Here is an 18,097-nt window from a genome sequence, read left to right as displayed (position 1 = left end):
TAGTTGTAATATTAAGGTAAAGGTAGGGATAAAGAAAAAGTAGGATGTAAGGAAGGTTATTTTAGAAACAAAGCGAGATATGCGTCTAAAGGAGATTTGGGAAAAATTTAAAGAAATATAGGGAATATTAGTTGTTGCGCGTTGCGGTTAGAAGGTATGTGTATGTGTATAGGTGAATAATGTCCGTTTCTTGGCTTGACACTGCCGAAGCGGACTAAGTCAAGTATTTCTGAGTTTAGGTTGTGAGTTTAACGTGTAAATAATAGGTTTAGGCGTGTTGGGGTTTAATTAAAGGATGGTTTTTTTTAGAAGAAATTAAAAAGTACGGAATAAGGAATTAACAATGTCACGCGTTAAGTTAAAAAGTTGGTATGAGTGTGTTTAAGGTATATTGTAAACCAAGTCCATTTCATGGCTTTGTATAGCTGAAATTAAATAAATCTATTAAAATATTACAGTTGCCGGTTGGATATTATTCACTTTTGGTGCACTTCAAATTCCATTCTGGATGATCTACACGTGATATTATCAAAAAGAAATTTGGGACCATCCGAGGTAATCGTGTTCGCTAAATATTAGGTGTATAATTAATTTGGCATCTTTTTTTACAAAATTTGAAAGTTATTCACAAGAAATCAATTACAAGTATAATGTTTAAAATAGTCTCCATTATTTTTTTCTCAAAGACTTTTTCCCATTTATCGGGCAGTTAAATACTCTCGTGGAATTAGCTTACAATTAGCGATTTTGAATCGATAAAGTCTTCAAGACTTTTTCCGACTTCTTCCACTGTCTTGAAAAATATGTATTAGGTAAGAAACTACAGCCTTACGGAAAGAAACTACAGCCAGTAAATATTACACTTGTGTAGTTACTACAGGACTCCCTGTAGTTATCACAGAAAGGAACACAATAATCTGATGTAGTTATTACACGCTGTAATTCCTTTAGTGCGTGAAATTCCTGTAATATGGAATACATGTCTAATCATGAAATGTAAAATCCACTACACGTGTAATCCTCTATATGTGTAATATACTACACGTGTGGTAAGTGACTTGTGTACATTGAACTATAACCATACTGGAAGGAGCACTCCACTGTTCTCAAGCGATCCGAGCTGTGTGAGTGAGATAGTTGAACGGGTACCGTGCTATCCTTGTCTGACTAACTGAAGCAATCACGTGACTCGAAATACTATCCACTCTGAAAACATTCACCTTCGTAAGCATTTTAAACACACCGAAATCACAGATTTCTGTGCCGAAATTCTATTTTTGTCAAAAAAGGAGACTTTTAATAAATGATAATTTTCAGAATCAAATACACATATAAAGAGGAAGAAAAGATCTCATCTATTTTTATGTATTACGTATATTAATAATTTCTAAGAAAAATAAGTAAATAATAAAATCGTAATAATTAAACATTATTGTAATGTTGCAGGAGTAGGATCATTCACAACGTTGAGAATTCAAGTTGTTATATTGTTTAATTTTCAGTTCGCAATACATGGTTAAATCTGAAGTACATTGGCCGATATATGTAATTCATGATCTTATATTTTATATTTAAAACCATCTTATTATGTGACTATCTTGAGATGCTATGTTGAAATATTCCGATATGTTAAAATAATTTGAAGATGATTTTAAGTATAAAATCAGACTATAAATATTGGTCTAGGAATATATATAGTAAATAATATATTAGGTGTATAAGTTAAAATTTTTTCAAAAAACGTTATACATGTGACGGAAAAGTCTAAATTTAGAAGACGCTCATATATATAACATAATACTTAAATCTCTTTGAACAGAAAAGTAAAGAAAACTCTCTCTCTCTCTCTCTCTCTCTCTATATATATATATATATGTAGGTCCGGAAGTATGTTCCGGGACTTTTATTTTTTTACATCGGTATATTCCAGGACATTTGGCAGTTTCCAGGACTGTCCTGGAAAAAATTCATGTCCTACGGCACGTTTCGGGACAATTTTTTGAATCTGATTACATATATATGCGTTATATTCCAGGACTGTACATTTCAAAAAACGTAAACAGTCCCGGAACATACCTCTAGACCTACATATATATATATATATATATATATATATATATATATATATACACATATTAATTAATATACTATCGCTATTCGCATAAACAAAACTTTGTACGTACCATTAGTCAGTCAGTTGCTAATAGATTAAAACACATTTTGTTTTTATGACTATCAAAAAATATGTTAAATAAAAAGTTCGTCCGATTATAATATGCCGAAAATAATTGTACAAACAATTAAAGTATATTGCAATCTTTTAGCAAGTGATTATACATTAATTAAACATTTATGTATATAAACTCTGTACATATACGTTTTAACAAAACGCACAATAAAAACAAATACGTTTCAAGTTTCAACACATTGATACATCTTTTAGTAAAACGATGTACACAAACAAAATATTTGACAATATCTATGAAACTTAAATACATAGATATATATATTATGGATAAATAAAATATAAAGAAATGTAAATAAAACATATACGAAACTCAAATAAAACTGAAAAGAAATTAAACAGAAATAATTGTTTTAAAGTAAATTAATTATACATGGTAGAATAAAATTGTCTTGTGCAACTTTGCCCTACTTGTACCACGTTTTTTTAAATGGCGCTCTGTTGCTTTTTTGCAATAAGTTAAAATACGAAGTTTGATATATTTCCATGCTATTATTTTAACTATTTGAGTCTCGTGAAGATCTTCGTCTCCTGTATTGTCCATTATAGGATGTTCAGGTGTAAACATTGTTTTTATGTTTGGCAATAACGTTTGTATAGTATTCATCACAATGTTTTGTTTAAAATTTGTTTCTTGCATACCACGAAACATTAATTCTGTTTTAAATGCTCTCTCTACAGTTTCCACAATTTTAAAAACTGCACTTGACGGATAACACAGTTTTCCGCGATTTACAAAATGTGTAAATGAGTTATATTTCATAATATCTACTGTATAATTATGAATATTATCACACATTGCCACTTCCTTTTCAATTAAAATTTTTGCACAATGATGGCAATTTATTTCCTTTAATAATGTACGAACTATAGTACCAGCTATATAATACAAAATATTTTCTTGTATACATGAAAGCTTTATATCATTTGCTAGATTTAAAAATGCTTCTGATTCCTCTGAATTTTGGTTTGTATCATAATCATGTGTAACACGGGTCGGTTTTCGAAATTGCAATATGGAGCACGTTTCGGAAGTATCACCTAAACAATTGGCGTTCACACTAGCACGAACAGCATTATTAAACAAAAGTTGCCGCAAAGCCCATTTAAACTGTAAGACATTAGGATTGTCGTTCCATCCACCACGTCTTCTTATGCATGAAAAAAATAATTCTATGTGATCCTGAGAACACTTGTATGTCAACAAATATTTCAAAGGTTCCTCTTTTCTGTTCAGTAAATCACATGCTAAATTATAATAACTTTCAGTATTCATTTTAAATCCTACTGCAAAAGTACGTCGCGAATGGAGAAAAATATTTTTGTCATCTATTTTTATACTTGAAATGAATGTCATGCTATCATCGAAAATTTGCTTAATTATTTGTAAGTTATTTATCATCATTGGTGACTTAAAACCTGTACCAAAACTGTTTCGTGAATTCATTATGTCGAATAATCTATCAATAATACGGATGAACTTGGTTGTTGCTTCACTACCTTGAAAATCTTTATGTCCGCTTATTCTGAGAAAGTCAGTGGAGTCAGCAACAGAGTTACTTAATACTTGTGCTGCTAGACGTACATTCATTTTATTATCTTTAAAATAAATATGCTTATGACTTAACTTATTAGCAAGTTTCAAATCTGCTACTTCTTGAAGCGCGTGTAATTTTTCTATATAATTGAATGAGATTGAACCAAGGTCTGATATCATATTTGACTCTGCAAAGGCATTTCGTGCAAGTTTAAGCATATGACATGGATCTAATATGCAGTAAATGTTTGACTTATTAAGTGGATGTTCAAAATAACTTTTCATGTTATCACCAGAAATGTTACACCCAAGTAATTCGAAAGTTGAAAGATTGGTTCTAGTCCCATCACATGTTATGGAACGTACTGTTACACCTACTTCATACAGTTTGACAATAGCAGATTTAATTAACTGTGTTTGAATGTTTGCATTAATTTTATTAATATAAAAATATGCTATTGGACATTTAAATTTATCAGTGTACGAGACAATTTGGAAAACTAAAGCTTCTGTAGCCATATCTGTAGAATTATCACTTAAGATACCACCGAAATCAACAAAACCCACGTTTTTATCATTATTAGGATCAGGTACAATTTGTGACCGTATAGCCATCGAATCAAATATTAAAGCAACATCTTTCAAGAAATGTTTCTTTGGCACTTCTGTTTGTAAATATTCAAAAACCTCTGTTAAAAAGCCAACATTACATTTGTAATTGCTCAACCACTTACGTAACATTGATGGATGAGGAAGAAATAGTGTTTCTCGAAGAAACTCATACGCTTTAGGACTATAAAAATGTAGTGTTAAAGCGAATTGTTTCATGTGTGGTGTATACCGCCTCCGTGATTTTTCAACATTTTGATTCCTATACTCATTTAAAATAAGCTCTAATTTTAAACCATCAAAATTGCTCATTTACCTGTTCGAGATCCGAATTATGCATATTATTTGTTTTCAATGTGTCTATAAGATTACGCATTGTAGTAATGGTTAGCTCTCGACGACGTAAACGTTGTTGTAATATATTAGCCCAGTAAAATGACTCGAAATTTGTCGATTTGGAGGAAATAATACTGACTGGGCTGAAACTTTGTAAACAGGCTTGTTTTAGGATACTATTCAACATATTAAAAGTCCCCACGTGTAGACGCTACGTTGCGGGCAGGGGAGGGTCCAAAAGGTCCAAAAAATTAGTTTTTCGCAAATAACTCGGAAAATATCAACTTTACGGATATTTATGTAGATATCAAAATTGTAGCTTACAAAATTCCGCACAATTTCGTTTTTTATTCAAGTTTGTACGACCAAATAAAGCAGAGATAGAATTTTTTTAAACATCGGTAGTTTTGCAACGCAACAAAAACGCGTACGTGCTTCGCGCATTTTTTGCTAATATCTCGAAAATGGACTTTTGAATCGAAAAATGTTTTAAATAACAGTTGTAGAGAATCTAATTATGAACAATTTCGTGTTTTATTCATTTCTGTACAGTGAAAAATCGAGGAAATATGAATATTTAAATAATTTATAACCGCCATAGAAGAGATACGATGGAAATTAGTTGTTAATCTTCTTCTTCTTCTTCTTCATTTGCACTATTTGAATAGTCTTCATCCGATTCGGAATCGCTCATTTCGTCAGATACGAACATATTTAGGCAGCCGTTCTGTTTGCAATTAGCACAGAGGTCAGAACATCTTAACCCTGCCTTTTTGCAGCCACATGACCCGGTGCAATTTGATTTGCATTTACATGCTATTAATTTAAGAAAAAAAATAAAAAAAATTAATAAATTAATAAATTAATAAAAAAATTAAAAATAAATAATAAATAAATAATAATAATAATAAACAATAAATAATAATAATAATATTAATAATAATAATAATAATAAATAATAAATTAATTTTTTTACATAAAAAATATCTGTCACACTTCAAATTCGTTTTTTCTTATTCAAAAATTCTTTTTCTAGCATTCTTTAAGTCCTTAAAGTCCTTCTGTACCATTTAAAAATTACCAAATTTGCGGCGACGAAATTAAGTATTCTTATTTAATTAATAATTATCTCATATTTTTTTCTCATTCGCACTACTTTTAGCTTTAATTTGCGTGTTTAATCATTAAGCTTCGTCAATTTGTTAGTGAGTTATGATTTTTTAAATAAAACGAGTCGTAACGTGTTTGCCACGCCGCGCGCCGCATACCGACTTCGGACTCTTCTCAATCTTTAATACCTATGTACAGAACTATCGGCCCTAAAAATATCGGCCTAGTACCAAACGATTCAGAAAGACCCCAAGAATAACTTCCGACACTTCAATAGGTACAGAAAAATGTTAAGGACACGTTTTTTCATCATTTCAGGCGACTTATAGTGATGATCTGCTACATACGTAAACTTACATGTCTTTTGAAACGCCAGTTTCCCATCACAATGCATTCAAAATTACATGTCATAAACTCTATTTTATAGGAAATTTTGTCAGCTTTAATTTCGGTCTCTTGAAGTTTTTTCGTAAAGTTAATAGAAACGGAGATATTTACAAAAAAAGGAATGATAATGCAATTTTTCCACAATTTATCAAAAATACAGCAATATTCATGAACTTTTTTTTTAAATAAAACATACTTTGCGAAGGACTTATACTACTCCAGCACGTTCATATATATATGAAGTAATGAAAACAAGGTAAAATAAATTTTTGAAAAATTATTATCCATATATTTTTGGACTAAAATGTTAATTTAACAAAAATTGATTTTTTTTCTTCAATATTTAAACACCTGTAATTCATCAACGTTTCAATGAAAAAAGGTCTACGACGTCTCATTTTAAAGATAATTAAAATATCTTCAAGAAAAATACATAACATTACTGCCTCCAACTAATTAGAAAAAGTTATTTTCCAAAATGCACTAAAAAATAACATTTTTTCATGTTTTTGCTCTTAACTTCAAGCTATCTTTACCAAAATGGATTCATGCATACATCAACATGTTCAAAATTTTTATTCTCTTTAACTTTCATTATACATACTATATGTGTACGACCTATACTTTCAGAGTTAATACTGATTTTTACATGCAAAACATCTATTATCAACATAAAATAAAATTGTCGTTTAATTAATAACTCGGCGAATTTGGACCGTACAGAAATGAATAAAAAACGAAATTGTTCGTAATTAGATTCTCTACTACTTTTATTTAAAACATTTTTCGATTTAAGAGTCCATTTTCGAGATATTAGCGAAAAATGCGCGACGCGCGTACGCGTTTTTGTTGCGTTGCAAAACTACCGATGTTTAAAAAAATTCTATCTCTGCTCCATTTGGTCGTACAGACTTGAATAAAAAACGAAATTGTGCGGAATTTTGTAAGCTACAATTTTAATATCTACATAAATTTCCGTAAAGTTGATATTTTCCGAGTTATTTGCGAAAAACTAATTTTTTGGACCTTTTGGACTCTCCCCTGCCCGCAACGTAGCGTCTACACATGGGGACTTTTAATATGTTAAATAGTACCCTAAAACAAGCCTGTTTACAAAGTTTCAGCCCAGTCAGTATTATTTCCTCCAAATTTTGTCATTTTACTGGGCTATATGCACTTTCCTCTGTAATTGCGTATTCTTTTCTAATATCCTTTGTTTCTTAGGAGAAACTTGAGTACTTATATCCACAGATGCCCGTTTTATTGCCTGGAATAAAATTTCAACTTTTATAAAGTGAAAGAAATATTAAGATAATGAAAATTATTATTTATGTGTACCGTTTCACATATTTGTCCTTGTGACATAGTCTTCTCTGCTTCACGTGTAAAATTCTGAAATATAGTATTAGTATATAATTTTTACTTATAAAATTAAATATAATAAAATAAATATATTATATTTTCAAAGTATTATAACACACATCGAATATATTATTTTCGTCTCTTGCATCTTCAGATCCTGAGTAAAAAATTGAAGGAATTGCATCTTCTTTTAATATATTCTTTCCTGTTGGTGTGGATGGTTGAAAGGAGTTTTCACAAAAATGCGTACAACAAATATATATATTACGTTGTAATGTGATTAAGTCTGGTGGAATTGCTTGCAACCATTTGTTATATTGAAGAGTATCCTTACGTGGAAATCTACAAAAAGGCGAACTGTAATATGACCCATAATATACATCATGTGTAAAACTTATAAATTATACTACAAACAATAAATTTAATAAACCAGAGTACAAATTTATTCTAAAAGACGTCTCCAAAATGTATAAAAAAGTTTCATGTTTTTTAGACGTTATTTCGACATTTTTTAAATATCATTTAGAAATTTGTATTATCTGAACATTATATAAACTTTATTACCTGTGTAATGACACATACGGATTCTTATCTACTGTATTAAAACAAGTTTTTATGCAGCATTTTTTCCCCATTTTGGATCGCGCGCTGCACATCTCACACGCACTGCACAACGCATGTAAGTGATGTAAATACACACACATATATACGAATATGTATGTGTACACATGTACATACGACGAGTCGAGACCAGAAATGCCAGGATTGAACACTCGTGCGTCGCACGACACGAATAGATACAGCGTCTTTGTGTACGTGTCGAGGCGAATGTTTTCAGTCATGGTAGTTTACGTTAGAAAGAGACAACACAGTACCCGTTCAACTATCCCTCTCGGATCGTGAAGAACCGTGGTGGGGGTATGGCAGTGCTCCTTCCAGTATGGTTATAGTTCAATGCTTGTGTAGTAGACTACACGTGTAATCCATTATATGTGTAACATACTACACGTATGGTAAGTGACTTGTGTAGTAGACTACACATGTAATCTACAAAATGTGTAATACACTACTACACGCGTGTATTAAACGTAATGCTACCAGTAATCCATGAAATTTGAAACAGCGAGCCTCATATATGGAGGGGTAAAAACAACAGTGGTGTAAGTCAAATTTTTAAAAATATTTTCTCATGCGCATAGATGCAATTTATATATTGTACAGATTGCATCTATGCACACAAGAAAAGATTTTTAAAAATTTGAGTTACACCACTGTGGTTTTTACCCCTCCATATATAGTATACTTTTACTTCAATGCAGCTGTATATAAATTATTTCTATAAATATTGTTTGAAATTTATTAGATTTAATGTATCACTTTTTAACCACATTTTATTATTTTTTAATTTCATATTTTATAAGTAAATAAATATAAAAAATATAAAGTATCAGTGTGTATACAGGGTATTCGCCATTTTGACATCATATAAATATATATTTTTCTTATATATATTATAATTATACACTACAGATTATTTTCCTATAATTCCACAGTGATATTACAGGCTATTATTATCCTGTAATATCGGCAAGATATTCACAAAAAAAATATTCTACTGATAAGTGGGGAAATTTGTTTCTTAAGATGATTTTTGAAAAATTATATATTTGCGCTGGTTATGACATATGTAGACTATATATAACACTTACATCAAATTAAGAAGTAGTCTACCACGTAAGGCAGTTGGCTCACGATCCAGAGGTCCCGAGTTCGAATCCCACCAAGGTAAGGTTTTTCAAATACAAGAAAATATTTATAATCATAGACTGCATCTTAAGAAACAAATTTAGTTATAAAATAGTAATAAAATTTCGAAAAAAATATTTTTTTTATGCCGGGTGAATATCGGAAATCAGTGTCCTCTAGTATTAGGAGACTGCAATCTTAAGTTTAGTGTCTCATGGTTAGAGGATATTCCTCTAGATTTTAAAATATCTTCTTGAGACTGTATTTCAGAGGAAAATTCTCTAAAATCAAGCGGGAGCTACTAAATGACAGAATACAGGCTATTTTCCTGTAATATTTTCCTGTAATCCGAGCGTATAGTACGAAAATATTACAGTATATTACAATACTTCAGTCTGTAATTTCGTGTAATACTTTTATGTAGTTCCTGTAATATAATTTTCTGTAATCCGCTGTAGTTTCTTTCCGTAAGGGAATGCTGGAGCGACCGAAACAAATGGTAATCTGACAGGGCTAAGTCTAATGAATAATTCGGAGCATATAAGGGAGAATTTTCCAGTCTAAAATCTAGATGTGTGTGACATCCTTTGTCGTCTTTGTAGTACGGCCGAACATATATATTGTCGTACTGTAAAATGATCTAGTTCCGAAAACTCTGATACCATTTTTTGCACATATAGATTGCATTACCCATATTACCTTCATATTACTTCCATATTACTTTCATATTACCCAGAGCAGAACAAATTATTTCTGCGGCTTCAGCAGTATTCTTTTTTAATTGAAATGTGAAAAAATATGCAGTGCCACAAATGCTGCTTTTCGCACGTTATCATGTTCATTACTGTTTTATGAAGTTTTATTGTCTGTTTTGTCACGGCGTATGATATTTTGCAAATGTAAGAAATCCACATTTGCAAACAGTTACAAAGGGGCGAGAAAGTTCATAATCATAAAATGGAGTTATAATAAGGCACCGAATTAATTTACACACCTAATATATCTGTACTGAATATTATTTATTAACGATTGACTATATATTGTAATTTAAGTTTTTCCTCTCAGTAAATAAAAGATAAAATGAAAACAAAAGAAGGATACTGAGGATTTTGAATTATGGAGGAGGGAAAGAGGATGAGGGTCTATCTTCTGAATTCAATTTCTGTTTAAATATTCGAATGTTTTCGTGCAATATATTTTCTTTTTGCAGATGTTTAAGGCAGCCTTTATCCCTTCGTTAGAATGGGGCCCGAAAAGTCCAACGCATATGGCGTGCTGGCGTGAATTTAAAGAGACGATGAGGAAGAAACACGAAAAACGCAACTGCTCACGAGTGAAGCAATTTGTTTATGTGATTTTCTGCTTGGAACACAAACTTGTCTGACGTCGTTTTAAGTAAGTTTAGGACGTCTTAAGTTTAGCCTGAAATCTTATGTCTAATTGTTGCACAAAATCATAACGCGTAAATACGCTGGTTCACAATCAGTGTACATACAGGGTGCATTAATGCACAGTGCATTTGTACTCACTGTCACGATTAGAGTGCACCGAGCATTCTTACCTATAGGCTTCGCTACATCCACTACTCCATTTCCGATCAGCTAAGACATCCAATAAAACCATCAGATATTAGAGATATAGCAAAGCATACGGAGAAGAACGCTCGGTGTTTTTGTCCAGTCTATTTGTATCTATTTCTTTTAACCCTCTTGAGGCACAATCTGTAATTAAAGAAATAGATCCTTTAGAATAAAGTTTATTCAACGTCCAGTTGAAAAACCAAACACAATCATTACACTAAGAATTAATTGAAAGTGACGGAATAATAAAATAATTCTAAAGAAAAAAAAAAGAAAAGGGGATATAATTTGAAACACCTTTTAGTTTCGTAGAATCGACATTTAATTTTGGAGACAGAGAAATCAATTTTTGGGTAATTTATTTTAATACATTTATTTCTTGCAGGGAAAGTTATTTATTTAGTAAGCCATCAAACGGCGTCGCGTATCACAGGGCATGGATAAAATTGAAGCTGCGCATGTAATGTGTATTTGAGATATAACGTGTAAAATAAAAAATAGTTCTAAATTCGCATTACACATATTGGTTTAAAAAACAGTTTAATGTATCCCGTACAAATATAAATATTCCTTTGGAACCGTAATCCTCGTACATAATTGTGAATATAAGTATCGATGGAATCCTGTGGATGGAATATCGTTTCTGATGACATATACCAATCCGTTGTGAAATTTCCGCCTCTAAGATAAATATAATAAGGATAAGCAGGTTAATATATTGGCGAGAAGTTTCGGTGGCGCCCCCCGCGGAACTACTGTAAGTCAGACACTTGTGGAACGAAATATTTTGTCCCAAATAATCATTGCACTGCGGGATACAACAATGTGTAATGATACGCCTCTTTTTCTCGTGTTTTGCCTCCATGTCGCAAGTGGTTTACTAGCACAACGGAATACAGTGTCTGACTTACAGTAGTTCCCCTAACAGCAATAATATCCTGTATATCTATAAAATATACTAAGGATGTACTTAATATACTTATAATATTTTATGCTTCACGATATCCTCCGAATATTTTCAGAATATACATTTGCTGTTAGGATCTGCCGGGGACACCACCCGAATCTTCTCGTCGCCAATAGAAGCCGGTAATATCCACATGATAATATAGCATATTGTAAATATGCGAACAAAACAAAACATTTATTCTATTATTCTTTTCAATCAAGATATAAGTGGCATCTACGTTTACTGCATTACACTGATCTGGTTATCCTTATTGAGATTTTTCTATTAAAAAACAAGCCCAGTTTTATTTTATTTATCTCTAAGATACACCTCTCACTTAATTATATATTATTTCCACTTATTTTGCATTCTCAGATATTTTCCGAACGCTATATATGTTTATTTCAATAAAATGAGTATGTTTCTCTCGTGTAACTTTGAGGCCAGGCAATATAAGTAAGGCTGTATATATTGACACACAATTTGTCACGAATTCGGAACTTTTTTCTTTTATTATAAAAATATCAAAATTGTCAAGATCGTAATCGCAAAATAAGTGAAGATGGATTATCTATTTTACAAGATACTCGTATTTTTAAGATAATATTTTTTTTAGAAACATAACGCAATAGCAATACTGTTTCTTATATAGGGTATTCCAAAATTAATCATTTTATTTCTGTTACAAATTCTGATAACATAGGTGAAAATACAGAAATTTGTAGAAGAGTTGGATTACTGATATAAATTGTCTTTTTGAACGGTATGATGCTAAGACACATTGCAATATCAATTTGAACTTCGATCACAATGATGAGAAATGCGGATGAAAAAGTACAAGCCTAATCTAAGCAGTTACTTATAAGATACGGTACTCCAAATCTCATTATGTAAAGCTGAATAGTAGCAATTTAGAAACCACGTTTTTGTTCACTGCAGCACTGGTTCAAAATTTACAAGTTGCGGAAATAAGATAATTAATTTTGCATAAATTAGATGCAAGTATACTCAAATTCGTAAATTTACTGTTTACAAATATAATTTATATATAAAATATTTTTTATTCATGTTATTAAAAATATAACTTTATATATTTGATCAGTACTTTTATAAATAAAGATAATTATAGATAACTTTTAATCTCCATTGCCCTCGTTCAGTATAAACATCAGTCCTCTCGTGAGCGCCGCGCTGCGCTTTGACTATATAAGTATCTTTTGACGTACCTATTATACAAGTATGGACTGCTAATAGCTAACTTCACGCTGATTGTCAAAAAATGGCGACCTCATTAACCAAAAACTGAAAAGTAGATATAATATGTATACTTGGTAAGAAAGAGACGCAGACAATAAGAGTAACAATTAAGCTAACCAACATTGACAACATATATCAAGGTCATTGAAATCGGTGAGGTGGCCAAACTTTTTTTGTTAATAACTTTTTAACGAATAACGACCGCCTTGTAAAAAATTTTGAAAGTCACTTGAGGTCATGACCTTGACAACATATATCAAGGTCATTGAAATCGGTGAGGTCGCCAAACTTTTTTTGTTAATAACTTTTTATTATGCATAATTACCACGATGCTATATTTTCCAAACTTTTTTTGTTAATAACTTTTTAACGAATAACGACCGCCGGCTAAAAACTTCTGAAGGTCACTCAGGAGGGTGACCTTGACAACATATATCAAGGTCAAGATCATCGACAGGTGGGGTCTTTTTATGCATAATTACCCTACCCTTCTCCTCTCACTTAACCCTTTGGACCAACGGCTTAACGTCTCTTTCCGAAAGACGGAGCCCAATTTGCTCCGCACAAGAGCCTATCTTGCACGGAGGGCGCAGCTTTCGGAAAAAACATTCCATGTTTACATGGCTCTAGTGGACTCGAACTTGGTTCTTCAGATTACGAGTCTGGCGCTCTATCACTAGACCACACTGCCGCCTTGTTTATAACTTGTATTCTTATTCACGGATTAACAGATAGCTGTAAATCTTGATCAACTGTCATAAAGTTCATTTTCGCTGGAAATGTAGGATATGCATTGATTATATTTAATAATAAAGGCGGTAAAGAAGAGAGTTTAGGAATCTGACTACACTATCGAACACGTGCGGTGGTATGCAAAAATAAATAAATATATATCAATAGTGCAAAAAAAGTTTATTAGACTCTCTCTGTTTGAAGTTGAGGAAAAGAGAGAGAGAGATTGTGTCAATACGGCCATCTGCGGCCTTTGAAATATGATAGGTCAGACCGCGCGTTCTGAGAAAGCCGGTGTGAATGCGCGCAATAGGCGCCGGCCGCGTTGCGTCCCAGGCGTAGAGGCGTAGTACTACCGCGCGTGCTTGAGCATGTTGGGAGGGGCGTGCAGCCCGGGCGAGCGAGCAATGAGCATTCGTCTTCTAGACCTCGTTCAGTACACATCTGTTGTAATCTGTTCTAATAACGTATTAAATTGCGTCATTCTTTTCGTAGTGAGCTTTAGATTCGAGTCGCGGAAATATCGAGATCCGTTTCTTAATGTAAAACAAACAATATATCGGTTTATCGTGTATGCGACGAATTCGAGAGAGCGACGGTCGTCGTAGCAAAGATACGAGCCCTGTTGGAATATTCAAGCTACGTTTCCGGACACCAGGAAGGAAGCCTCTTTGAGAACGTACGAGTAGGACTTTCAAGCAGGAGATGAAACGCCATCGAGGAATTGAGGACCAACTCTGCTTATAGTTTCTTCTTTGAGAACATTCAGGAATATTCTCGTTGAATTATATGCTAAGAGTTTCGAATACAAGGTAACCGAATTTCTCTTACTTGAGTAGAGATACGTTAGTATTTCATCTAACGTTACAAAGAGGATCCTGATCAAAGGATCCTTAATTCTCTTAGGGTTATCCTTGTTTGATTGAGGAGATATAATAAGTTTCGCGAGTTGAGAGGAAAACATCCTCTCTTATTACAGGATTGTGCACAATTTATTTCGAGTCAATTATATCAATGAGCTCAGTTAACTTTTATATACTTGTTCAATTCGTTGATTGAAATCAGTTCCTGATTATAACAAACTGTAAAATATTTCTTATTCTTTTACTTGCATTCGAGAAAGCGTGATCATCAGATCTTTTGTATTCAATTACATGTAACGTATATGCATACTTGCGTCGTTATCACCGATTGCGATAATCGATTAATATTAGCTCGAGTTTTATGTTGATAAAATCTCTTGAAATATTCTATTCTTTCGTATGTTTAACAGTGAACAATTGACAAATTAGAGTTATTCTGAGGAAATATTTCTATAATTATATCGTATTGATTCTAGTTTGATCAAAGCATTTCTTCTTGTAAGTAATTCTTTAACTTGCGTGCGTATAAAACAGTGTGATAAACCATTACTTTCAGATATTGTGTAGTAAATAACATTTAAGTACTTTCATACAAACGTCGATTTACAATTAAATCCGACTACCGTGCATTGCGATAATATACATTCACTTTCATTTGCGTTTCGATACATTCTATTGAGATATTATTTAACCACGAGTATTCTGTGAATTGGTATTAATGTCTGAATACCTGTCTATAATAATAACATTAATTCGTGTTCCTCAAAGTCTGATTATATTAAGCGTTTCTTCTACTATCTATTCGTGTCATTAATTATTTCTTACGATTCGAGTAACAATCTTTCGTTTATGTGTTTTATATATATAATCTTGAGTGCGTTCATTCCTTTTCAAAACCTATTATATATGTTTTCATACAAATTATTGCAAGCGATATTGGAATTCTCGAAACGAGAATTAGTGTGTCAATCCAGGATTATTAATTCTACATCTCTTACTGATTGTTGAACTTACAATTTCTAACGTTTCTTTATTGTCTAGCTCGTTAATAGTGCAATTAATTCTATCGAATTAAAGAACATTATTTTATAAATATATCTATTTAAGAGCAATTAAATTGACACACTGATTCCACGCATTTTTTATTGCTTTAATTACTTTAAACTAATTTTGCTGTGTTTCTTCATATATATTGTGCGTTGTATGTTCACATTGAAACGATTTCCTTTTCTTGATCGAGATTAAAACTGTCGCTGCTTTATGACTTTAATTTAATGAGATTAGATAAACCAAGATACGTCTCACTTTCACAGAATTGTTGAATTCCAATACAGGATCAATTTTCACATATATAATTATTAAAAAATAGAAACGTTACGAATATCAAGGAAAGGATCCGTTCATATTAATTCTCTTATTCATCTTATTATATATGATATGATTTATGTTTCTTATAACCCAGAACATTTATATGTTTTATTGTACGAATACTGGTAAGGTTTTGTGGCAGTTTTCCTTACCCTTGCAACAAATGTTGGTATTCATTTAATATTTCTGCTATTTAAAAGTTTCTTTTATTCAAATAAATCACGATACACAATTTCTCTCTCTCATCAAAGATTCGTTACATTTGTTCCTTCCTCATCTAAATCACGAGGCCAGGCTCGTGCGCGAGCTTGTACCAAACACTCTCTTTTTACCTCTAACATAATAATTATATTATCTGACAATAAATGCGAATTAGGGACTTTAATGCGTGCCTGTTCTTTGGAATTTAGCTTACCATCAAATTTTAAGTACTTTATATAGCTATAATAATTAACAATCTATTCTTAATCACAAACAAAAATTTGATGACGATGGAATCTTAACATAAGCAATTGTACTTCTTCTCAAACAAGTAACAAATCAGCTTTTACATTAAAGAATTGGCTCGTTCAGAGCAAAACAATTTTTTCCTTCACTATGCTTGTAATATAACTGATTAATATTTAATTTATCTCCAGTCCATATTGATTTGTCACGCCAGTTAATTGTTATTGCTTGAGTAATGATATAGTCAGCTATTTCAAATTCATCTCGCTATCTTGAAGACTATTATAATACGAATGTAATATTAATTTGTATTTGTAAATATTAAAGTGCCTTAGAGCGTATCCAAAATATTTATATTTGAAACTATGCTTTTGATACTACATGTAAGAAAGATTCATTACGATATCAGGGCATAAAAGTAGTTCCCACTTTGTATTAAAATAGCCTCATGTAACACTTAATTCAACAATTTTCAAGAGAGAAAGAGAAAACAGATATAATTCTAACAGACTATAGGGATCATAATTATATGTATAACTTTTTTGTTTTTCTCTCCCCCTCTCTCTCGTGTTTTCCGCGAATAATAAATTTTTTTAAATATAATAATTAGATTACCTATTGATTGAATTATTACATCTGCACTGTTCTGCTGTGGCGGCATTGGAATATACTCGCGATGTAATATGCGGTAAAGATCCAAGAAGATTAGCACCACGCAAATTGCCAGCGAAACCACTTCTTCCTAAGAAACTGTGAGCGCACTTATAAAGACGTGTTTGCAGAATCAGTATATCATCGAGGTCCTGTTCACTGTAACGTAATCATATCACATTTTAATTTACTATTAAATCAAATTAAATTCCTGGTTCGCATAATTTTTCCGCATTCTATTCTGCATCTTAAGGGGATCATAAATTAACTAATCCAAATTACCGACAATTGCAGGGAGGGCTCCAACTTTGAGTAGACTGCACAGAAGTTAAAAAAGTTTATACACAATTAAAATATGCACAAAAACACATCGCGCGAGTGTTGATTTCAAGACAAAAATCGAAAAAATTAAAAAAATACATTTTTAAGCTGTCACCTACCGTAAACGTTTGCTTAACCCTCAGGGTACGGACTGGGTTAGCGTAACCCGAGCGAATTTTGAAAGTAGCGCCATTTCAAAGGAAGTGAATGGTGGGGGTCCGTACCGGGGGGGGGGAATCTTTGAGGTAGCTACTATGTGAGCGCCAAGGGGCAGCGTCAGTCTACGCTTGGTGCTCAAGTTATACGATTTTGAAAATTAAACTCGGGTAGTCTACACCCAGTCCGTACAGAACGTTACAAAATCCGTGTTAAAAAAAAATTGTGTTTTTCAAGTATTTGCTGCAGTAGAGTATTTTGGTATGTATAATTTACTATTTTTAATATACTTTTGTGCATTCTAACCTCAAAATGATGCTCTGTAGCATACCAGCATAACGTATCCGTGCATGCATGTTATTTCTCGAAGAATTGTGCTACTCTTAGCATAACTCTTTGTACGATGCGTCGAATAACAATTTCTAATATTTATTTTTACGA

General features: G+C 32.1%; 2 protein-coding genes and 1 pseudogene across 11 annotated transcripts in view; 2 read left to right on the top strand and 1 right to left on the bottom strand.

Annotated features, from left to right (window-relative positions):
• Window positions 1–11,437, top strand: part of LOC139821972 (sodium-dependent nutrient amino acid transporter 1-like) — a 53,407-nt pseudogene extending 41,970 nt beyond the window's left edge.
• Ttll5 (Tubulin tyrosine ligase-like 5) overlaps window positions 1–18,097 on the bottom strand; it is a 228,495-nt gene that overhangs the window by 72,725 nt on the left and 137,673 nt on the right. For 2 of the 10 annotated variants that reach the window (XM_071793417.1, XM_071793415.1), the window contains exon 15: window positions 17,144–17,338. The exons of 2 other annotated variants lie outside the window; for them this stretch is intronic. In XM_071793417.1, the coding sequence (XP_071649518.1) occupies window positions 17,144–17,338 (195 nt within the window). Of the gene's footprint in view, window positions 1–10,509; window positions 11,054–11,435; window positions 13,892–14,013; window positions 14,310–17,143; window positions 17,339–18,097 lie in introns of those variants that run through there. 6 more of the 10 variants (XM_071793412.1, XM_071793414.1, XM_071793413.1 and 3 more) reach the window with 6 other exon arrangements.
• Window positions 14,324–18,097, top strand: part of LOC139821965 (uncharacterized) — a 105,200-nt gene continuing 101,426 nt past the window's right edge. The window contains exon 1 of the mRNA XM_071793428.1: window positions 14,324–14,662. Coding sequence (XP_071649529.1) covers window positions 14,640–14,662 — 23 coding nt within the window. The 5' untranslated portion in view covers window positions 14,324–14,639. The remainder of the gene's footprint in view (window positions 14,663–18,097) is intronic.

Source organism: Temnothorax longispinosus, chromosome 11 (genome assembly GCF_030848805.1).
Source record: "Temnothorax longispinosus isolate EJ_2023e chromosome 11, Tlon_JGU_v1, whole genome shotgun sequence".
NCBI lineage: Eukaryota > Metazoa > Arthropoda > Insecta > Hymenoptera > Formicidae > Temnothorax > Temnothorax longispinosus.
Note: the sequence above shows the minus strand (reverse complement) of the source record. Positions and strands in the feature narration are given on the sequence as shown.